We start from the raw sequence: 23,870 nt of genomic DNA, 5'->3' as shown, positions 1-23,870 counted from the left end.
CAATACAAGATGTCTCAATACTTCAAAATCCTTTGCTGTTTTATTTTTATCGCGATTGTCGTGTCAGTCATTCCTATCGAACGTGTAAGTACGTAAGAAGAGAAGGAGGCAAAGAAAAAAAAGAAAAGAAAGATCAACAAGCGAGAAAGAGAAATAAAAGCACTTACCGGGTGCCGTGCCGCAGCTGCCACAGCCACAGCTGCCGCAGCGTTTATACTGGCACTGGGGTACATCTTATCGTCAGAGGCCCTCGAAGAGGTTATGTTGGTTCCTCCCGTCACGACGAAGTCCTGTCAGGAGTAATGGATATGTCTCCGTTATCCTCAGGTATATCCGGCGGTATCCCAGGTCATAGCCAGTATACACTATTATTCACTGGTCAGCAATAAAAAACGAAATAACGGGAGGAGACACAAGACAAGAAAAGAATAGTCGAAGCTAGAGCACACACTAAGCACTGTCACTTTCTTCTTCGAGTCGTCTTTCTCGTGGCAGCCACTACTCACTTGATACTCGTTTCACAATGAATATACACCGCGAAGAAAGCCAACATACGCTACGCGTGTACGTTTAGAATAGGAAATAATACTTACGATAGTATCGAATCACGTTAGAGTTACACAATACGAATACCCGACGGCACACACATGTAAGACGTAACTCCGAACGATCTACCCTCGACGACGGACGGGTATCAACTAATCAACCGCAGAGTCGAGGGGAAGCTCTTCCCTCTCCTTCTCCCGCACCGTCGTCCGCTACGCCCTCCCACTGCTTACCGCGACACCACGTGGTCTCCCCTTTGCTCGTCTTTTCCGTCTCACTCGTTCCCATCCAACCGCACAGTCGTTCCCTCTCTTTCTCACTCTTGCACCTCCGACAATCGGCCTCTTAGCTCGTTCGTCTCTTTTCCGTCTGGTCCGGTCGGTTGCGCGCGCGGCATAGACGGGCTCTTCGTATACTACGTTTCAGCTAGACAGGGAATCCGTTCGTCGCGATCCGCTTTGCATTTTTACTTACACAAAAACGAGATTTGCACGCGGTAGATCTTGCGGTGAGTTTGTAGCTGCATTACGCCGAGCGCGTATTAAATTATTACTCCAGACACGCTGAACATTGCTAACGCGCGCCGGAAAACCTATGTTAACCTTCCTCTTTATTACATGCAAATTTGATCGCTTCATAACGAATGTCGCTACCGCGATTCCTTCCCCCATGCATTTATTAAATTAAATTACCTGCAGGCATCCAGAATTATTTTCAAACGATTATCCTTGTGTCTCGACGCGCATGAAGATTCTCCGCCTAGCTTCAAATCGTATCGAAAAGGAATTCAAACAAACTACAATTACCATCGGCTTTCTCGTCCGTCTCATCCCAACTTCAAACCGAAAACGAACATTAAACAACAAGGAACCAGATATGCAAAACTTATTTTATGCTACAAATAAAGTTATTTTCGTTCCCCGAATCTCTCTGCTTATTCTTCCACCGCATCGTTCCGGTACAATCGGCGAAACCTTCTACCGTGGACCCGCGCTTTTCGGTTAGTTTACATTCGTCCCGTTTGTAGCCACGAACCTCTCAGATTGGAGTTTAGCCTGCTCTCGGCTCATCCGTCATCCTCGTCACGCTCGTTTAGTTTCTCTCATTTTCGTCCTCGCTATCTCGCCGCCGCCAGTCCGTTTCATCCTCGACCTCTTACTTGTCGTACACCCCGCCTTCCTCTCTCCCTAACCCTCGACCACGTCGATGCCTTCTCTACTCCGCTACAGCCTCTTTTCGTCCCAGTGACTCCAACTCGACAGTGTGTGTTCTACAGTCGGCGTGTATACGTGTACACGCGTGCACGCCCTGTTACAAGCCTCGACGTTCATCCCCTTTGGATAGGGTGGTAACCATCGACGACCTTTCCGCCTCAACTCCCTGCAAACAATTATTATCACTTTACCCTTCCTGCACTCGGCCCGGTGACGCTTAATCTTATCGTTATTTAACGGGAGAAAGAAGAACAAGGGAACACGAGGGGAAAAGAGAGAGAAAGAGACTTCTCGGATAGAAGACGAGACGAGCGAGTAGTTTTAACGAGCGGTGACACGCGAGCCATGTTCGTCACGAAAATTTCGCGTACGCCAGAGCAAATGGAAGAAGAAATTACCGGAGCCCGCTAATGATACCGTGGCCAGGCAACGTGCACCCAGCGACATGCTTTAGCAACTGTAATTCGAGCTAATCGTTGCGCAGCGTGCTTGCGGACAAGAGGGTGCATTTTTTTTCTTGTCGACCGTTTCTCTGTGTCGATGTCTTGCGGCAATAACTTTGCTTCCACATCGCGCTGCGTATCGTTCGGCGGCTCTAATTATGAAATATTAGCATTGCTTAAACCTATTCATGGTGTGATCAAATTTGGAGAAATTGGAAACAAAAGATTTAGAAAGTAATTTTGTTACAATCATGATTTTATTATCGTATTAATACGTAGATACTTTTAACTTCTCGTGAGCAATACGACTTAATAATCGTATTATGTGCAAGATATCTACTACATATAATAATAATTAGAATGTTAAATTCTTCTAACACTTTCTCTAATTCTTTTTCCATTCGTTTTACAAATTTCTTTAATATTCGATACATGAAGTTTTTTACAAACGTTTTTGTATTCGTTCACACTGCAATTGAACGTTTAATTAAAATTTCACAGCTAATTAATCTAGCGTCAGTACAATTAGACGGCGATCAAACCGACTTTGCCGAAGATTAATTTACTCTCAATCGATAGCGAAACAAAAAAGGCTTTTAAACGTCGATTTCCATGTTAGAAAATCACTCGTACGTCGATTAAGCAAACGCATAATTACCGATATAGGATTAATTCGGTCGTTTTCTGGTTTAATTGGTTAATATCCACGAGCGTTTTGTGAAGTCATACAGCACGAGATCGTTTCGTTTGGCGGTACAGGATACAGAAATCTGTGCCGCATAATTCGAGTCGGCGCGAAAGCTGGAAAGAAACACGTCATCGCTTGTCATCGAACTAGAACGCTCGATACGAAATTCCTATCTTCTGACATATCGACGACACGTTTAACCGGATAATCCAGCGACAAAAATAGGACGGTTCTCGCCCGAATATTACGCGGGCGTGCCATTAAAAGCTATGGATCGCACTTTTTCTCACCCTTCTTCATAACCTCCTACGCTTTTACTTCGTGTTTTCGAATATTCGCGATGTAACGCGAGCCGCGACAGATCGCGAGTATAAACCGGTTGCCTTCTCTCGCAAACAAAACCGAGTTAACGCCGCATTTTACGATGTCGGTTTTGACGAATGTGTGACGTTTTCTCAAACATTTCCCATTTCATCGTATTTACCGAACATTTTAACGACCATCTCTTCTCCCTTTTTCTGCACTTATTTCGCCGGAGCTTCGTGATAGAGCCGCGTAGATGTTTTATCCTCTCGCGCCTTTCGTGATCTGTTATTTCATTGATCTTTCTTCTCTTTCGCTCTTTGTTTAAGATCTTTTAGAATCTATTTCGTATTTTATATTTTTTTATTTTAACATTTGAAATATATATTATTCGCAAGGTATATATACATATATTTTATTTGTAGATAGGAAAAATTGATTCGAAGCTACAAAGGTCCTAAGCTACGTCCAAAAGTACGTAGCTTTGAAAGAAAACGGTACATTTTCGAACAGCGTGAGCAATTTCCAGGTAGAGTTTTAGTAGTAATTTCTAAGTAGAGTTTCCAAGTATTAGGGTAATTCAGGTAAAAATAGCCCCTTAGAAAATTCCATCTAAGTATTTCTTAAACTGTTTGTGAAAATCACGGTATGACAATGCTTACTGTTATAGACACAATGATCGGACGTTTTAGAATTAACTGTGCCGTACTTTCCCAAAAGTTTAATGAGATTCTCTTTTAATTCATCCCGCTATTGTTTGACGAGATCTTTATGTCACGACACTCATACAATACATTTTAATAATGTTGGCTATAATCCTAATCTATAAAGACGATTTCGAAACTAACCTATAATAAATCCATTGTGTCAATGAGTAGAGCTTAACGTCATTGTCGTTATTATTACTATTTAGAATGAAATCAATTCACATCGTGTTCGCCACTTTTAGCTACGATATCAGTCTCGGGACGATTCGATTCGTGTGCCTATTTAAACAGTCACGCAGCCGGACTCGCGTTTATCAATGAGGATGACGAATATTTAGGATCATCGATGTTTATAGTTTGTTTAACGCGAATGTTTGTCAACGCATGGTTTATTAATGCCGACAGAATTTCTCCGTTCACGCGGTGTATTTATTTACATCGGTCTATTGTTCGGTGGGTTCGTCGGGGGCGAAATTGATCGGCGTACGTCGAATCGATTGCCACGGTACATACGTGATAATTCTAGCGTGATCGAAAGATTACACGATTACCAGCGTAACGCGTCCCGTGCATGCGAATCTCTATCGATTCGCCGAAGAAAAACAGCCTTTCCACGCGTATCTACGTGTATCCGTGTGTATAATACAACGTTCCTTCCAATGTTACCTACTCACGCAAACACCTTTCGAATATTAAAATGAAACGTGCTCGTTAGACCGAACACGTATAGAAGTATACCTAGCTCATAACCCTTCTACCTTTAAAATCAGCATTTAAAAAGAAATATCACGGAAACGAAAACTGTCAATGAAAGGCGAAGAAAGTTTCACCTGGACAAACCGTAAGTACATACGGGAAGCGAATGCGAACCGGTTTATTTAGATTCGGTGGCACAACGTTCGATTTCAGTGAATCGCATGTCGAGCGAATTATCGCGACAGGATCGAAGACAAAGCGGGAATGCGATCACGGATGGCAGATAATCGTGGAATGTCTGACGTGGACGTGGAACGTGACTTCTCGACGACGACTACGTCCACGACAGAAACGCATGTGTCCTGTACGAGTTTGTCCGACTGTGTACGCTTGCTCCCTGCCGTGTACGTGCAGTTGCCCGGTTGGAAAACGTGTTTATTGGTTAATTGCATCATTCTTGCCAAGTGCCCGGCTGCCAATTGGCTCGGCCATCAATCGCTACGCGCTGGGTACACGTCCGCTCGATATCCGGCGAAAGCATTTCGCTCTATACGCCACTCTGCAACGTATATACGTAGATATGTATACATATACACTTCGACCGACCACTCTTCTTAACGATCACCTTTTTCGACTGGAAAGTGGACGGGGATACGGTATGAGGTTGGTTCGGTCTCTTGCGCGTAATCGACGCTGTTTTGTTACCTGGATAATTATCAGCGGCCGAATAAACCGATCATTGTCAGGTCGGTTTATGAAACGGGCCAATTTTGGCCCCGGCTTCGGCATCCACGGCAAACTTTAATCGAAATGATATTTATTCGAGCAATTTGACTAATTGACGACGCCGACCGATCGGACATGTAATTCGGATGGTTAAGTAAATTTGATCAGCGGTCTGACTGGGCATTGTTTTAAATGGGCTGGAGCAATAACGCATCAATCTCCGAGAAAACATTTACTCCTTAAGATGAATGGTACGATAGATTTAATGTCGCATGCTCTTTTTCGGGTATAAGCTGTCACGTGAATATAATATGTAAAAATGAAATATTTTTCGCTAGATAATACCTACATTTGTTGAAACATGTTCTCGTATCACTAATAACATTGAAATTAAAATTTAAACGATCGTAAGGATAAAATTTCATCGGCGTGGATTTAAAAAATCACACCTTAGTAAAACAGATCTGATCCTTAAATACAAAAAGATTAAGTTGTTCGAGCTTGCTCTTGTAGTAAGATTCTGACCGTGAATGGTTTAACTTTGATTCCGATTTACTCTACAAATCTGTGATCATTCGTCCATTTTGATAGCTCGTGTATATGCACGGCGTTTCGGATAAAAACTTTAACGAAGATCGGTCAGTTTTGAAATTTATACGTATACATTGGCAATAGCTGCGGCGTGTGTTTGGAAAACGATCAAAAAATGATTTTCCGCGAAAACACCTATAACGCCGCGATCCGATGTGGCCGTCACTATTTCCACGCTTCCTGATAACCGACACACCAGCATACTGATATCAGCTGGCCGCGAGCGCGAGAATTAATTGCCGAAGCGGCAATAGATCAAGCGGAAAGTTTTATCACCCGACGCAACCGCACGGGTTAGGTCGCGTCCGCTTGCTACTGTTAAACGGAAAAGTTTCACGATCACCCTGGGATCTTTGGACCCGCCTTGCCTACTGCTCGGATTTGATATATGAAAAGTCATTAGAATCCTATCTGAAGGCGTTCGTACGGAACAAAGGCGGCTCGGTCGATAAAACCGGGGCAAAAAATAATTTCTGCCGCGTGTCGATAACGCGCGTATATACACAGTATGTACGGAAGTGGGGAAAAAGCGACGAGAAAGGGTGTTCCTTTGGCTCGTAGAAAATGCTTTTTATCGTCCACGCTCCACCTGCGTTCCCGTTTTCCGTCGGCGAATGGGACAAAGGAAAACGAAAATGGAAAAAAGGAGGGGGCAACGACAAGAACGAGAAACAGACTATAACTTTTTAATATATTATCGTACTCCTTTTTTCCTCTTTTTATCGTGCTTTAATCATTTCCCTTTGTCAAACAACCGCAACAACGATAAACGCAGCCGCGGTTCATACATATACGCGAACACGGTCAGATAGCATACGGCTGAAATCGAAAAAACCGCGCGTTCTTTCGCGAGGTAACCTCTTAAACAGGGAACGCTCCGACTCCGACATTACGGTAAGTGCAAAATAAAAAAGGCCTGGCTACGGGTACGATATTAAAAAAAAAGAAAAAAGGAGCAAGGGGAGAAACGACGGGAGAAATCAGAAGGAGTGTTTTCGTCACGGCACCGAGGCGAGGAGAAATGACATTACATACCGTGAAGGCGCGATGCAGAAAAAGCTCTTGAGCTTCGAGCGACGCTTCGCGCCCGTCGACGACACCACACCAGTCGACTACACAGCAGCGCCGTCGTCGACGACTGCAAAAAACTGCTTGAAAAGCTTCAGGCTGCCTAGCTCGAATGATCGCTCGGATCCAAGGTACGCGATTATACGCGTATATACGATTGACGCGTGCAACGAGCGTTTACGCGTTTAGAAGTGGCTCGTTCCTTCTCCACTGACTACGCCAACTCGAAAGACAATAGCGTAGAAATAACTCTATACGCGTCGACGACAGATGTAGCGACCATGACGCGATTATTTATGTGTCGATATCGAAGGTACATATGTGAAAATCGATTTCAATGAAATTTGTATGTGATAAAGGTTTTATTAGACGAGAGAAAATTCAATACATCACGAAATATAAACGGTTTAGCCATTTTCTGTCGAATTAGAGGCACAAATTCGTATTAAGTTGATGCTCGATCGAGCGAGCCTCGACAAATATCTACGATCTCGATACAGCGCGAACTTTAATTTGACGAAACGTCGTGCCCAATCTTTTCTACGCCATTGGACACTCGCTACGAATTACGTATACAGATACAGACTCGCGCATACGTACATGAGCCCGTTGGGACTGTGGCTAGCAGGAAGGGTGATCTTTCGAAGGTTTACGAATACACGGCATTGAAATATATATGTATGCATACAGGCGTAACGGTACGTCACGGGAAAACTGTCAACTCCATCTATAGCCTATAGAAAATCATGAAGCACGCTTCTGTTTCACCGTAGAATCAAAGACGCGACAATAGTTTTCCGATGCGGCGGTCTATTTACGACGCCAGGAACGGTAAAGTTCTTCGAGTTGCTGCTACGTTGCGGTCCTATGCATTGGTTAATAACAAACACCGCGAACTGTTCTCTCCCTCCCATAAAAACTGATCGTCGAGACGAGAGATACGGAGCGACGAGTTCTTTGGAGTGCGTAAAGTACCAAGGGTAACGCGCGTGCTAAAAGGACAGTCTCGGTGAAAGAGGAACAGAAGGAAAAAGAGGAAGAAAGAGCGAGATTGAGAGCGCGCAACTCTCCTCTCACGGTGAGGAACAACGTTTCGATTCGTCTTTTAGCGTGCCGATGATCGTCGAGACGCCTTCGCTGCCGCAAAACCATAATTCCCTATTGGCGAGAAGAAACCTCGGCCGCTTCTGACGACCTCGGTTACTTTTCATCCGTCAAAATTCAACGGGCGCAGACACAGCGGTATGTTGAGACGCGTAAAGAAGGAACGAGGGACACCGATAGTGGAGGGACGAAGATAAAAGAAAAGGAAAGGGGGATGGAGTGTATCGCCTGCCAAACAAGGACAGACGGTCGAACACGGTACACGGCGCGAAATGCTCTTCACTGATTTCCTTCTCTAAATATGGCCGCCTTCGTACGTCCTCTCTTTCTCTATACCGGTGCGGCTGGTGCACCCCCTTCCGATAACCACCCATAACCGCCCCTGCTTGCCCGAGGTTCTACTTGATTGCCAAGGCGTCTTAACCTCGGCCTCGGTTTGTCCGCGCGGACTTTCTCTACGTTTGCACGATGAAAAAGCACCGTGTCAGCCTATAAGAGACGCGAGCCAACCACAGCAACCAACCTGGGCGCAGAAAAATGCGAGGCGACGCCCAGTGGGCGAATAAAGAGGCGTAATCGAGAACGAAAAAGGCCAATCCTGCCGGAAGAGCGCAGTAACTCCGACCAACTGGCTTCCATATGGAACGCGCTGACAGCCGTTCGTTAAATCCGCGCGGACTGTTTCCCCAACCTTTATTATGCCTTTCTACGCGCCAGTATACGTGTGTATAGACACGGCTACAAGCGAGCGCGGCCTATACTCCCGCTGGTCTCCTCGAGTTCCGCACTATGGGTAGGGGTCGAAGAAGGAAGAGGGTACGACCCCAGGGGTCGCGGAAGAAAGAAGAAAGAGAAGGCAGGGACGGTCACCAAATGAACGAACATTTCCGTGGCACGGACCACGAAAAACGTTCGACGCAGAGAATAGCGTTGCTCGGTGATTGTCGTGCGCTAGTAGTGGTGATAGTTGCGATATTGGTAGTAGTGCGCCACTCGCGTAGTCAGCCCACTCCACACGGACTAGTCCAGCCAATTAATACCAACGCCTTTCGCTCCCAGACTCCGAAAAATCCTCTTGTTCCTAGCCGCGACAACGAGCAGCCGGAGGTCCATTCGATGATATCGTTCCTGGTAGCCCAACCGTTTCGTTGACAAGTGCAACGAAGGTGTTATCCCTCCGTGAAAAAGTTTCGTCGAATTACTGGACGTCGCAGCCCCACCTATATATTTATATATATGTATATATATATATATATATACGTATGTATATATACAATTTCATTCCTATATGTATATATACAATTTCAATACACTACATATACTTCTCAACTGTTTTCTGTTCTAGGATACCGTCGTAGATTTATTCGAGTCGAGAGGAACACCGAGTTATCGATCTTATCGCATTACAAAGGGATGCTATGTATTATGCTTATTATTTTTCTCTAAACGCAACTATATAAAGAGAAGGAAAAGATGTGTAGGGAAATTTATGAAAAATTGATTTCTTGTTGCAAATGAAATTGCTCGTATATACATATTCTATCTCATGAAACTGTGCGAACATCGATACGGCGTATTAAGAGATTACAATGCGGCAGATCTATAGGTTAATTCTCGATCGAACGAGTCTGCGTTTCGACGAGCTTTCAGGTTAGATGGTTTATAGTATTTAACTTAAAATGGACCATGTAAATATGTATCTCGTTCGACCAAATAAAAAAATATTTCATATGCAATTTAAATGATATCGAAGGACAAATACAATGCAAAAAAATATTTTTGTTCCAAGGTTATCATTTTCGGAGCTTTCAAAACTACCGATATTTTTAATATATGTAAGTATATATGTACTATCTTTTTTTCTAAGTTGCAGCTGTTGCATTAAATTTTATTTGGAGATATGTAATACCGCGACCTTGAAATAACCTTTGACACTTATAACTAAAGGTCAAACATGACATCTATTTCCATTGAAATCACAAACTTCGACGATGACGGAAGACAACATATGTATTATGCATGTAAACAAAACTTGTTTACTATAATACCATAAATATCAGACAGTTCGTCATTGTATTGATAAACTGTTCATAATGCGTTACTCGAAAGAAGAGAAAATTAATGTGATTTTCATTTGCAACAAGATTCGAGAATTTCTCTAAAGAAAGAAATATTTAGGTGATTCGTTTTAAGCGAGAAGAACACGCTATATCCGATAATGTCGAAAAATAATATTAATAAAAGTTTGAGAATAATTGCGTCGTGTCGACGCCAGATATACATATGTATAACGAATACACGCCGTCGACGCGGCCAATTATATCGTTACAAGTGTATTTACGAATGCGGCTACATGTGGATGGCCTATTTTGGCGACCTCTCACGCTCATTGACGGAATCGCGAAAAATCGACACGGTCGGCCACGATGCGCGAAACGGCATATGAACGATTGAAAATAAAACGAAAGGAAAACTGAAACATACACCCACCAACGTATACACACATACATGCTGGTGGCTTCCTCGTTATTATGAAGAGCAACGAACGAGCGAGACTGGCGGATATATTTGACGTATCAATAAATTATAATGAATTTTGGCACATGGAATGTTAACAGGCGCGCGTGTTCATAAAATTTCGTATGCACTTATGACGAAGCATCCATAACAACCTGTGTCAATGCACAACGTTTCGGCTCTGATATTTAAGGGAATTCCAATATATTTCGTTAAAATGTCCGAATTAAATTAATAATCGACTTTACAACCGGATCCGATTTATTAGTATGCTTCTGTTATACATAAAATTCCACTTATCCCTTTCTTTTTCCCTTCTTTTCCTCTACGGAAATTTCGTCCTCTTTCCCCCCTTCTCGCCTCATTCCCTCTTCCTTCTCTTCCTCTTCCTCGCTCCGAGCTCTTTCGCCAGAGATTTCGATCGATCGTTTTCAATGCGGTGTCATTTCGACGAGAGCCACGACAAGCGAACACTCTCGACGCTTAACGATCGTTTTATAAAATGACGTGACCCTCGTAATTTCATTATGCCTTAATCCAACGAACGCTCGCGTTGCGGCGGGCGAAAAAGAGAAACTGCCCGCCACGCTCGTTGAAACGAGACCGAGCAACAGGGCAGAAGGATGTGGGAGTTAGGATGGTGAAATGCTGAAAAAAGGGAGGGACGGTAGTAGGAACCTCTCCTCGATATTCAAGAGTGGCACTCGCAATATTAACGAGCGCCTATTAGCGAGTGGCAACTGGTAGAGGAAGGGAAATTCATTTTACTTTTTCTTCTTTTAATCGTTCCTTTTTTTTTTTTTTTTTACTAAATACGAAAGGGGTCGGCGCGAACCTTCACTCCACCCTTTCCATTAAATCATTCAGCCCCTTTTACTTTCATTTTCTTTCATCAGACTGTTTCCAAATTTCGTTTCATTCCTGAATTGCATCTCGTCACGTGACGATCTACAATCTATGTATGTACGTATAATGCGATTGAGGTTAACAAGATTACGTTATCGAATGAGAAAATCGTATTTCGGAGAAATATAATAATATACCTGGTAATCGTGTTAGAATTTTTACAAGAAAGAGATCGCAGAGATTTCAGATTCTAGTTTAATTTTAAAACACGGCAAGGAAGCGTTGATTTTATTATCTGCGTTTACCTGTACGCGATAAGTGATTTATCGCGTCTTAACGCATCGAACGTTTACATTGGTCTGGTTATCGCGAATAAACAATTAACATCGCAAAACAATCTAACGCGTTGTTTCGACGATAAATATTTTAAATCTCCGATAAAGTTGGGCATAATACTTTCAACCTTTCGAATGGCCGGCCGAAACCGATCGGATCCGATTCGATCAGCTTTCGTGCCTCGAAATCCCGACGATTAGCGATCGATATTGTCTTATTGTGTGCACACAATCCGGTTTATAGTCGATTTGTTTGAAAAACGTTTTCGCGCCGTTTTACATAACGCGATAGTGTTGTTAAATATTTGCTCTGTACATATCAACGATATATTCATCTGTGAAATCCTGATCAGTCCTGTAAACGGTAAATGCGGCAAAATATAGATATTTCAAATCATTTTGTTATTAGTTATTGCATAGTAAAAACTACGTACTTGCAATCCTTGCGACTTTATTGAGATAGCGTTATGACGTATATTAACAAATCCGTTTCCATGAAACCAATTGCGGTTGTTTATTGGCCGACAAGTAGTATTTTCAAGTATGTTTCAACGAATCAACACATTACGGTACTTCCCGCGCCCCGCTAATCGTAAAAATACATTGTCCATGTTTCTACATACGGTCGGATGAAGTGTCTACACTTATGGCTGACTCGTAAATCGCGAAATCACGGACTAATCGTGTCGTAAATATTCAGAAGGAGAATGGGCAAAGTAATCCGGAAAACATGTACGAGCAGGTAGAGTGGGGACTTCGAAGTTGTTGAAAAAAATTACAATTGGATGAATCATAATTGTTAATATAGAGATATTACAGTAGATGAAACTGTCAATTTGATAATTAATATTTATCATGTAATGTCAAAGATTTTAATTACGTAGGCTCTAAGGCTCTACAATTGATTACTTTGTATACATAAAATCTTACGTACTTTTTATATAATTACGTAGTAATTCTAGCAAAATAAAAACATATGGATACATATTTTATTTCCATTCCTATTTTGATATTAATTAAATGATACAGACTTTCAAATTTAAAATCACATTCACATGAAATTACTTCAATTACTTTATTAACATTATATACGATCTATCAAATATTCATACGATATCCCTTAATATTAATACGAACGTATAATTTGGAATTATCCTTTTTCTTCATTAGGCTACTAGATTCTTTTTCATGATTAAAACTGATGAAATTTGGTTGCAAGTTAAATATGATTAAAATCATTCCTTGTACAGGCTGCCAAAATTGTACATAAAATATGATACCTTCATTTGTATAAAAATTCTGCTTCTGAATCATTCAGTGTGACGCTTCACAACCAAAATTAATTATCTACATAAATTACAAAGAGACATGTTACTTAGTTGTTTACAACGTATTATTCAACAAAGCTTATGTGGTACAAACTATAGCCTTAGATAATTCTGATTACAATGAAACGTACTAAATTGTGTCTAATCAACTTTCTTTTTTCCTCAGCCACTACTACGAGTAACTCCGTAGTTATTCCTTTTCTTCACAAATCAAATATGGAACTACAGGATATTACAATTAATATTGATCGGTAGTATCATCGTTATTAAAAGGATATTTTAATATCGACAACACTTAAATAGCGCACAATATGCATAGGTCGCAAGATAATACATATTACCATCTGTATAATACCTACACAGGTGTCGTTCGATTAAGAATAATACATTTCATTTGCATAACAATAATTCTACAGAAAACGCAGTTTAATATGAAAGAAGTATTTTAATTATAGTATCAGATTGGGGTCACTCGATGCTTAGAGTACAATGAGAGAGCAAGTGTAGCCAGATTTCTGTAATTTTTAATAATATAGCGTTAATAATAAACGTATAGTGTTAATTGTTTAACATATTTATGTATCGAAAAATCAATGGTACTTTTTGTAAAATTACTAGCTATATCGGTTAAACAAATTGTGTACAGTATGATATTTGAAAACATTTGGTATTTATAAAAATCATCGCACTGCGTTAAACTGACACATACAATCATAAGAGTTAATAATATTTGTGATTACATGTTAAGAATATATCTTTGTATTCCTTGGTCATTGCGATTTCTCAATTTTTTTTAGACACTACCTGGGTTCTCCTTTATAAATACTCTAAGCCATTACGAACTGCTTTCTCCTTGTAATCATTATTTTGGCGGTCTATCTTGATCAGCAAAATATTTTGTCGCGTTAGGAAAACGCAAAGGATCCGGAAAATCTGGTGTTCCCAATCTATGCGGATTCAAGCAGTCTCTAATTGCTTGACCGAACGCACGTCTAACTCCAGGATCTACAGCTACAGCAATTGCAGCACCTTCAACTTCTTCAACGCCTGCTCGAGTTACACCTTCTCTCACTAAACGTTCCATAGACGCCGCTATCGCTGAATGATTGGGAGTAGGACTAACTAATAATCGTGGCTTTTGCTGTTCAATAAGCTTACGCCGTTTAGTAGGTAGTGTACCTAAATAAGCATCACTAAGTGTTGCTACACCGCTGTTTGTTATTCCTTGCATTTGTAGTTGACGTCGTTGTCGTAGACCATCTCGAGCAATTATTGGTACCCAATCCTAAAATAGACAATTTTTTATAACACTGTTTACAATACAAATTCATATACATAGATAGATGTATACATACTGAAGGTAATGCTTCATGACCTGGGAACGTTTCTGGAATTTCTTCTCTATCTTCTGGTAGAGAAGATGCTTCAAATGTTGTTCTTTCTTGTGCAGTTTCTGTCTCCATGGGCTGAAATCATATCTAATTGTTAGACTTATTTCATTTCCACATTAAAACTGCAGAAGTATGTATGTATATGTAACTTGCCTCTGTTTCCGATTGTGTTTGCGAAGGTTGATGCGCTGGGGCTGAAGGAACCGATGTTGCTTCGGAAGGTGCATTTTTGTATATTAAAAGCGGGACAATTTCTGAATCTGGAGGTTGTGTAACTCGTAAAGAATAAGTACGGAACTGAGCAATAAATGCATTCAGCACCCACCGACGTACTGTAGGATGAATACTCCCTAACATTTCGGTCTATTTGAAAAATCGAAGATTATCAATTATTAAAGTATGAAAAATATGCAAATTATAATGGATTCAATGACACATGTAACATACCACAAAACGTGATGCAATTACTTCTAATCCTCCCTGTCCGCCACGAATAGAGTATCGAAGTACAGCACATAATTGCTTACCCATATTATTTACAATATTGAAAATTTCTTGCCCGAATCTAGTATCATCAATATCTAGAAAAAACAAACTTATATTGCCTTATAATTGAGATTTAAAATTAAATATTTTACAGAACGCATTTTACACAATGCCACATACCATTATTAAATAGATGTTGTAATATATCTTTAATATGACGGCGAAGTAGTGCTTCAACAGTAGCACAAATGTCTACTTGTTGACCGTTTCTAGTATTAGTTTCTTCTTCTGCGTTTAATAAAGATTGGAAATGTGGTCTTAACTGTGATAACAATCGATCAGTAGCTTGCTCCTGAAGTGTTTCCGGTGCAACGTTTGGGAAAGAGTACTGGAAGAATTCTTGTAATGGTCTTCTAAGATGAGAAATTGGTTCTGACTGACCAATTCGTAATCTTATTAAACCTTCTAATGTCATATTCTGTACCTAAAAAATTAATATATATATATACATAAATTTCATTTACCATCATATAAATTTCATAAAAATGTTTCTTACCACTAGGACAGATAAATTCACGAGGAAATTTTCTGCAGTTTCTGAGTCTTGAGACGTGAAAAGACTCATTTGGATACCTCTACGTTCTAACAAGTCCGCAAGAGTTAGATCACCCCCAGTAGCATTACCAGTACTAATAGTGAAAAATGATAAGAATTTATGTTTTACTTAACGAATAAATATCTCAAGTATTCTGCAAGTAATGTGCACACCTATTTCCAATAATTCCTATGCGAATATTTCCACCAGTACGTATCTGCACCATATTTCCAAGACCTTCGGATGAGTTGGAATCTAACAGCAAAAATGATGCAGATTTTAATTTAAAACGTGTCAAAAACAGTTCGACGAATACTTACTGTTAATATTGACACTGATATTGGCCTGTGGTTGACCAACCCTACCTCCTAAAATTTGTTGTTGTAAGTACATTAACGGATCGTAGATCGCATTTGTTTGTGACGTCGTTGATGCTGTAGTATTTGTAGAGCTGGTATTGCTAGTAGCGCTTGAAGTTGTCGCTGTAATATAACAAAATGATTTTATAGGGTAATAGTTAACAAATAACAATTGTTTAATATTTATTTAAATTATATACCTGTTTGTGCCTGGGATGGTGTTTCAGGCGTAGTTTGAGTGGTTCGTGTTCCCTGCGACGTAGATGTAACAATACTAGGAATTGTAGTCGAGGTGCGACGAATATGATGCGAATTACAAGAAAGGAATGGATCAAAATCAAATGCTTGCCCTATACTCATTCCAACACCTAAAGGATGAGGCTGTTGATGGAATACATGTGGACGCGATGTACTTCTAGTTTGTGTTGCTGTAGTAGGATGAGTACCAACATTGCTTCTATAATAATATGTAAGAAATATTAAATTCAAATTAGAAACATAGATGTATAAATTAGTCATATTATGTAAAAGTAATGATTAACATACCGTGCCTGCGTACTTTGCCCAGCATTTGTGTTTCCGCTATCAAGTGATGCAGCAGTTATTTGGCTTACTGTTAGAGGATTTCGGGTTATAATTCTTGTGGTAGCTGGACCACTTTGTACCATATGACCAGCAACAGCCTGCATCAAATTTCGTAAGAAATCAGGTGGAGGAGCTGTGCTCCAATATGCATTAGTGCTACCATCCATTCTCCCTATAAATTATAAAATAATAAACGAATATAAATGACAGTTGAGCTTGAGTCATAGTATTGAAACTATTAGTAAGCCCTACTGCCATTATTATTGTTGTTGTTGCTATTATTATTATTTTCACCAGTTTGAGGCTGTTCACTTCCAGGTGGAACATCTATGTTACCTTCAGGGCTAACTTCCATTAATACTTCAACATTGTTTGGTAAGTTAAACACTGTTCCTATAACATAATTCTAACTATTTTATCTAAATAATTTACTTCTTTAGACGCAAGAAAACTTATACATACCAAACGGAGATTGTGTTGAATCTAATTGTGGTTGTTGTTGTTCAGCTTGCTGTTGAGTACTAGATTCCGATTCTTGTTGTTGATTGGCATCATCAGTATTAGCTTCATTTGTTTCTGATTGCGCAAGTGTACTTGCAGATTCTCCATTTTCTTCATTACCATTATTAATTGCATTACGACCGTGTAAACTAATGTGTGCCTGGTAGAAACATGATATAAAATAATTTTATTACATCTGGAACAAAATTTAAATACTATTGTTATTCATCCTCACCTCTACCTGGATTGGTATACCGGGCTGCAAAATAGCTGAATGTTGAATAATAATTGGTCTACATCGCAAGTTCCTGGGTGGTTGTTGACTCATATCAACAATTATGTCGCTTAAAGCATGACAGGCATGCGACATATAATGCAAGCATTCACTTACACCATTCACAAATGTTTGAGTTTCTTCAATGCGTCTTTCCTAAACATAAATGATTTTTTCATTTCAAATTACTCATATCCATATTTATGAATATTATTTACTTACACCTGGATGTAATGAAGGATCATCACGCATAAGTTTACAATAACGCTCTGTATGAGGTCGTAAACGAGATTGTGTATCGATTAATAGGTCCAATAATTCTGCCAATTGTGGAGGTCGTGGAAGTCTAAAAATAATAGATTTATGAATTATGTAATAGAACATCATATTATACATATATAACTATACAGGATTCTTACTGTGATGATGGTCGTCGATTAGATTGTTCGTCATTATTTGATGTAGAACCTTGTTGTTCAGATTGTGGTTGTTGTGGCTGTTGTGTATCTGTTTGATTCTCTTCATTAGTTTCATTTAGTGGTCTTGATTCAGCATTTTCATCATTGTTTCCTATGTTCATAGTTAGCAATTATATGTAATAATTTATACTCAATCTTTTTATTCTTAATACGTTTTATATACAAACCTCTAAGTACTGTAACATCGTTTGCACCAACTGCAGATAAGGCAGCTGCTATTGCAGCTGCAGTAGCCTCTGCCAACCGGGCGCCACCATTTGTTGCATTTTCATTATTACTGAAAACACTAAATAATTTATCAATTTATTTTACTACAGTAATTACTAAATTTCTTTTTTCTTTTACTTACTATTGTTCTGTATCCAACTCTGACTCCTGCATGAGTTGACTCAATGGTGGTCGATTATTATCAGATGCAGAAAGATTTGCGGAATTAGAGGGGCTCTCGAGTCGATCCATAAGACGATTTGCGCGTTCAAGCATGTGTCTTGCAGCAATTAATCGACCATTAGATAAGCTGTTGCTGAATTGAGGTACTGGCAACCCTTTTAAACGAAATAAAAAAACTCTAAGAAAAAATCTCTGTAGAAAAAATATAAGTAAAATAATGAAAAAATCCGGAAATTTTGAAATTATATATTATATCAGATATATATTAGATCTAATACCATGTCCTTCCACAATTTCAGCTGGTACTGACATTGCACCCAAATACATAGCATTACCATGCATTTGAGCACGAGTGAGTCGGTAATGTGTTCTTTGTGGATTTTGCCACAATTGTGATCCATGAGTCTGACTTTGACTTTGGCCTCCGTCATTTCCACGTTGACCAGGTTGAGGCGGTGCACGTTGTACCAAATGTATAACTTTTCCATTAACATCTAAATTGTAAAATAATTTAAATCAATAATGTCCTTTACTTTATATTTGTAAATGTAATACAAACTTCTTTACCATAATCATTTAATTTTTTCTCATCTTGAAGAACTCTACCGCAATAAATAAGTCTTTGTGAATCTGCTGGTACTGCCACTGTTTCTGCTATATATTCTTTGAAACCTCGAACTGTAATTTGCTATATAAAAAATCTAAGTCATTTTTTCTTTTTTAGTCTTTTGCAACTTTTACTTTAATAACATATAACAACAGTTTATAGTGACAGTTCCAAATCTATTAAGAAATACTGTCTTGATATAATTATAGAAAAACATTAAAGTATATTTCATATTAATATTTCACATTCATTAGTATTGTTACATCATGGTTAATATTTCCAATTATTTCTACCAATAGTACAATATTATTTACATTAGGAATATGAGATATATAAAGAAATTATAATTTTATTTAGTATTATATTTATATTCATTATACAACAATGTTCTTAAATTTAATAATAGATACTGAAGTTATCAAAAATTTGGTATAATAATTAGAAGATTATAAATCATAAAAATAATTACAGAAATAACCTCAAAATAATGTCGCTATAAAATAACTATGACTAGTGAATATTCTAAATGAAAAAAATTCACATTTATAATAATTATTCCTAACGTATAGTATAGAATAATATAAAAATAGAAATATGAGTAAGTACATAAATAATCATGAAGCATGCTATTAAAAGCATTACAATCAACAATAATGTTAATTATAAACATAGAGAATAGAAATTCTTTATATGAAAATGGCAAAAAAATTACTTACATCGTCTTCCAAGGAGAAAGTATGATTTTGTGAATCCAAAGTCTTTACCGTAAGGTCAATCATTGTTAGACTGCTTTAACAGCTACAGTAGAACTGAAATTCGAGAAAATGAACAATAGCATTAGGGTGAAGGTGCGTAATACAGAATCGACTTCTACACTCACGCAGGCACGTAGATACAAGACTGTAAACGACACTTGATTAGTACCGAAGAGAAATATTCGATATCTAAAGTACGAAAAAATAGTTAATCCTAATACAAATCAACTCGAAGATATAAAGAAGCTACATAAATAAATTCTAAAACTTTGTTCTTATCGTATAATGGTTTTTTTTAATGAACCCACCGATGAAATTTTACTGTAACGATACGACACGATACACGTTATTTTACCCAGAATTCGCTGTAATAGCGACCCCACAAGCGTTGCCAATATATTGGTTCAATTATTCCCTAGATAGAACACGATCCAGAATTGATAAAAAACATATTTCTGCAGTACCTACCTATCTTGATATTCCCTCGATATCTGCTAGATGACACCAGCAAGGTAAATAAACGACAAAATATGAATCAATTACTGGTCTCATCGATTTGAATTAACATATCATAACTTAACACCAACTTTAATCATAAAATAACACGTTAGTGAAGAATAATGACAAAAAAAGTACATATGTGTTAATAAAAGTTTTGGTACTATATATTAAATTAATACTATATTGTCTAAACAAAGTGTTTATACAAAATATCTTGCGTGTAAGTTATCTGCATTGTACATTTGGTATTTTCTTCTTAAAAATAATAGTCTTGTTGATAAATTAAATTACCCCCGACAGTTTTCTTTTATAGATGCTTACATGATATTGATGCTTACATTGATATAATTGATATTCACGCATTTCACTACAAATACAGAAGAAAAATATTTGAATCTAAACATTTTATTTCTACCAACTCGAAACATAGAGAGGAAGTTGAAAGAAAAAAGAATGGTATCGTCGCAGTAATCATTTATATCTTATAGAATCTTTCAAATGCATGTTATGAGTTTATTTACTTTCGATCGTGTTTGTACCTTAAGGTGTCGCTTTAAGACGCGAGGTCGAAGAATATCGGACGTTCGAAACATCTGTATCGATCTGTAACCAGTAACACCGATCTTCTGTATCTTGTCGCAGTCAGATGAAAATAATTCGAGCGTTACCAACGGATACATATCGAAAGCGAGGCATCGCCTCGCCATGGACTTTGCGTGATCCGACACGAAGATGAAAAAGAGAAGCAGAGAAGACTCATGGCAAGCCGATCGCATTATTCAGATTAGGGCATCGACTGAGCCACGCGAGTATGCGAGTACGCGCGTTTCTTTGTATGCGTATACACGTGTACATACTTATATCGGTGGAAGATAATACGGTCGATCGTGCACCACAGAAGAATGTTAATGGTGCTTCAGTTTTGTATGCAGGAAGTGACGGCGCGTCCCGTCTCATACCGTAGCGGGTCCCGGCGCCCCAACGTCCGAGCAGAAAAAGGCACAATAAGACTAATAGAAGTGAAAAACCAAGAGATTCACCCGTTCCCGTGTTGGAGGAAGGAAAGAGAGATGCTCCTTTAAATCCCATCATAAACACACATAGCCAGAGGCTCTCAACATTCCTCAAAAATCGAATATTTACACGAACTGTCGTAATTTTCAATCCTCAATTTGGTAAGCTTGATATCTTTGATTCGACGCTTTTGCGATCTATATGTGATTATGGTAAGATTTGGCTACTAGGGACTAGGGCACAAATGGTTTTAACATTATACCTTTTATGACTAAAATATGCCTAGATTGACCAATCATCAGTGATTCTAAAGAGAGGAACATTTCTTATACTTGCTTGTCTTAATTGCAGAAATTGCGATTTTCTATTTTATCATTTCCATAAAATTAGCGGTGGCGAATGTGTTGATAGAATATTTCTAAATAATAACGTATGGTTCATGTCACCTGATTATGTAGGTAGTGCATTTAATTATGGCAATATGAGCTTAATGTATCTGGTTAATGCATTTCTTGGATCGAGAATGAAGACCGCTGCATCAATGCAGTGACAGAAAAAGTAAGGGTTATATGTTGGCCCTATGGAACAAGAAATAAACAGGCGCCAGCCAAAGTTGCAGCTTCGTAATGATGTAGCTATCTCGATTTAACATGCCTCGCGGTCTTGCCCGTTAGTACATACTTAACTTGCTTTACTAGTGTGAGCTTCGCCGTTCTTAGCATAACTTAACCCGGCTCCGTTTCCTTTACTGCTAATAATAATGATAGAATGAAACGAGAGGCGACGAAGAAACGAAAAGGAACATTGTCCAAGTGAGAGGAAATACAGGAAGGAAACGAAGAATACAGAAAAAGAGGGTATTGTCAACAAAACAAAAGTTCTTATGATATATAAAATCGAAATAAAATGAACTGATCTTTAGGACTAATACTTGAAACTCATCAAGTACGAAGATTGTCATTCAAATCATGTTGTTGCTCTTCGATATGTACCGATTTCGCTAGCACTCGACACGAGCGATATTAGAGTACATATCTGTTTGATTAATAGTTACGGCGATTCATCAAGTCAAGAGTATATACATGCACACGTATCATCATCTATGCACGTATCTGGATACGTATACGCAGACAGAACTGGCATGCTCCACATAGATACTGGTTTGAAACGAATCCTACAAAGAATTCAAAATACCAACTTAGCATTGACTATCTCGCGCTACCTTAATGCTTTTATATCCTCTAAACTGCTACTGGCTACTGCCTCCTTTCTCATCCTCTTTCTTCCTTCCAGTCGTTCCTCTTTCACGACAAGAAAACGAGAAGTTCGCGTGCGTGTCTTGAAGCTATGCAACAGGGAGAGATCCAGGGAAGCTGGTACGAGAGATAAACCAATACCGAGGCCGGTAGCGAGCAGTGCGTGACACGTTGAACCGTGTGTACTGTGTGTGTTGGCGCCAGGCCGCATTCTCGCATTCGTTAACTAACACATCGAGTTAAGTCCCTCCGCAGCTCGTGCCTTGTTCTCCCTCGCCTTCCCCTACCTCCATCGTCTCCACCTCCTCCTCACCAACCCTCTACCCCGTCCCGGGAACCCTTCGCGATATTAAGAGCGGTCACGGATCCCAAATTTGCCATCCGTGGAGAGGCGGGACACCGATTTGTCCTCGTCCCGTTTGCACGCCACCGGTACGTGGTAAGATGACCGGTTTCTACTGGTGTACATCGGTCGCCAATCGTGTTTCGGAACAAAGTGGTTCTCCAGAGGAGACTACATCCGTGTCCAGCTATCGAAACTTATTGTCTCGGGTGATTATCAATCGTGATATCGTTTCATCCTTGAAACCCGATGACGCACGTCGATCGACTCCGAAGACGGAGTTACGGTAGAGTATATTAAACAATAAAACGCGAACTGCCTCGCTTATTCGTTGTATATTTTACGCGTAACTTCTTCCACTTCTTCAAGTATTTTCTCGTTTATCTTTGTGGTCAAGGCGAGTTCCATTTAAAAAAGCTTCTTCGACAGATATTCATGGGACATTAATGATACGAAGCGGAGACACAGAGTCGTATCCAGAAGTTCCTTTCTTCTCTCATCGAGGAAAAGCGCGATGATGCATCGTGTCAATGGAATTCATAGAAACCGGTCGGTGAAAACGCGAGCCGCGCGGATCGTGAGATTGTATTTACTGTCGCTTCAATGATCCACGGAGAGACGACCGTCGAGGTCGGTAATTAATCTGTATCAGTTTACAATGAACGAAAGAGAGCGTTGAAAGATCGCTTATAATCAATATTAATTACTAATCAATAAGCGAAGTGAATCACGAATTGAGGAATTTTTCCCGTTTAGTAAAATTGTTGATTTAATGGCATAAAAATGAATAAGTTGATGACAAATTAAAACATCAATTAAAGTATTGCGTAATTTTATAGCGCAGCGGATAAGGAGCTTCGAGAGACGATAAAAGAATCGAACGTTATCGCACGAATTAGTAACGGCTATTGTACCTGAGATGCTATTGCAGGAACCAGTGGCAGGACCGTGAACCGCGTTAAACATCGTGTAAAAGGTGAGAGGCGTGTACCAAGTTGATACATATATTGTTAGCCGTATCGATTTCTTGGCGTGTCTACGTTTACAAAGATCTGTAGCTTGACAGCGAAAACGATAACGGAGAATGACGAAAACGACGAAGAGAGGATCGAGAATTTCAATGGATTAACATTCCAGCAACGTTCCTAACCACTTCGAAATTCATCGTGACAACGCGAACGATAAGAAGAATCTATAAGAAGAATCAGGCGAAGCTTTTTAA

General features: G+C 39.3%; 2 protein-coding genes and 1 long non-coding RNA gene across 10 annotated transcripts in view; 1 reads left to right on the top strand and 2 right to left on the bottom strand.

Annotated features, from left to right (window-relative positions):
* The window catches only part of LOC100643198 (protein groucho), an 86,693-nt gene extending 79,598 nt beyond the window's left edge, over positions 1-7,095 (bottom strand). Inside the window, exons 1-2 of the mRNA XM_048406712.1 lie at positions 6,950-7,095; positions 168-1,926 (exon numbers count right to left, since the gene is read on the bottom strand). Of these exons, the coding sequence (XP_048262669.1) occupies positions 168-233 (66 nt within the window). The 5' untranslated portion in view covers positions 234-1,926; positions 6,950-7,095. The remainder of the gene's footprint in view (positions 1-167; positions 1,927-6,949) is intronic.
* Positions 7,096-8,421: 1,326 nt separating this feature from the next.
* On the top strand, positions 8,422-11,829 carry LOC125385300. The gene is made up of 2 exons (XR_007224379.1): positions 8,422-9,346; positions 9,432-11,829. It is a non-coding gene; the product is annotated as an uncharacterized LOC125385300 (long non-coding RNA).
* Positions 11,830-12,845: 1,016 nt separating this feature from the next.
* LOC105665855 (large proline-rich protein BAG6) lies at positions 12,846-19,924 on the bottom strand. Of its 8 annotated transcripts, none has more exons than XM_048406702.1 (22): positions 19,843-19,924; positions 19,660-19,723; positions 19,496-19,588; positions 18,740-18,860; positions 18,451-18,666; positions 18,132-18,327; positions 17,950-18,068; positions 17,723-17,873; positions 17,526-17,649; positions 17,265-17,459; positions 16,991-17,189; positions 16,784-16,921; positions 16,490-16,700; positions 16,144-16,400; positions 15,905-16,066; positions 15,758-15,839; positions 15,546-15,678; positions 15,170-15,473; positions 14,951-15,084; positions 14,657-14,866; positions 14,468-14,578; positions 12,846-14,397 (listed from the first exon to the last, which is right to left on the bottom strand). In XM_048406702.1, exons 3-22 carry the CDS (start codon positions 19,556-19,558, stop codon positions 13,975-13,977), a joined length of 3,549 nt encoding a protein of 1,182 aa, XP_048262659.1. In that variant the 5' UTR covers positions 19,559-19,588; positions 19,660-19,723; positions 19,843-19,924; the 3' UTR covers positions 12,846-13,974. The 8 variants fall into 8 exon arrangements, with proteins under 8 accessions (XP_048262659.1, XP_048262660.1, XP_048262661.1 ...); XM_048406703.1 differs by having other exon boundaries at positions 16,781-16,915; XM_048406704.1 differs by having other exon boundaries at positions 16,781-16,921; positions 17,271-17,459.
* Positions 19,925-23,870: the final 3,946 nt, after the last annotated feature.

Source organism: Bombus terrestris, chromosome 6 (genome assembly GCF_910591885.1).
Source record: "Bombus terrestris chromosome 6, iyBomTerr1.2, whole genome shotgun sequence".
In the NCBI taxonomy this organism is placed as follows: Eukaryota; Metazoa; Arthropoda; class Insecta; order Hymenoptera; family Apidae; genus Bombus; species Bombus terrestris.
Note: the sequence above shows the minus strand (reverse complement) of the source record. Positions and strands in the feature narration are given on the sequence as shown.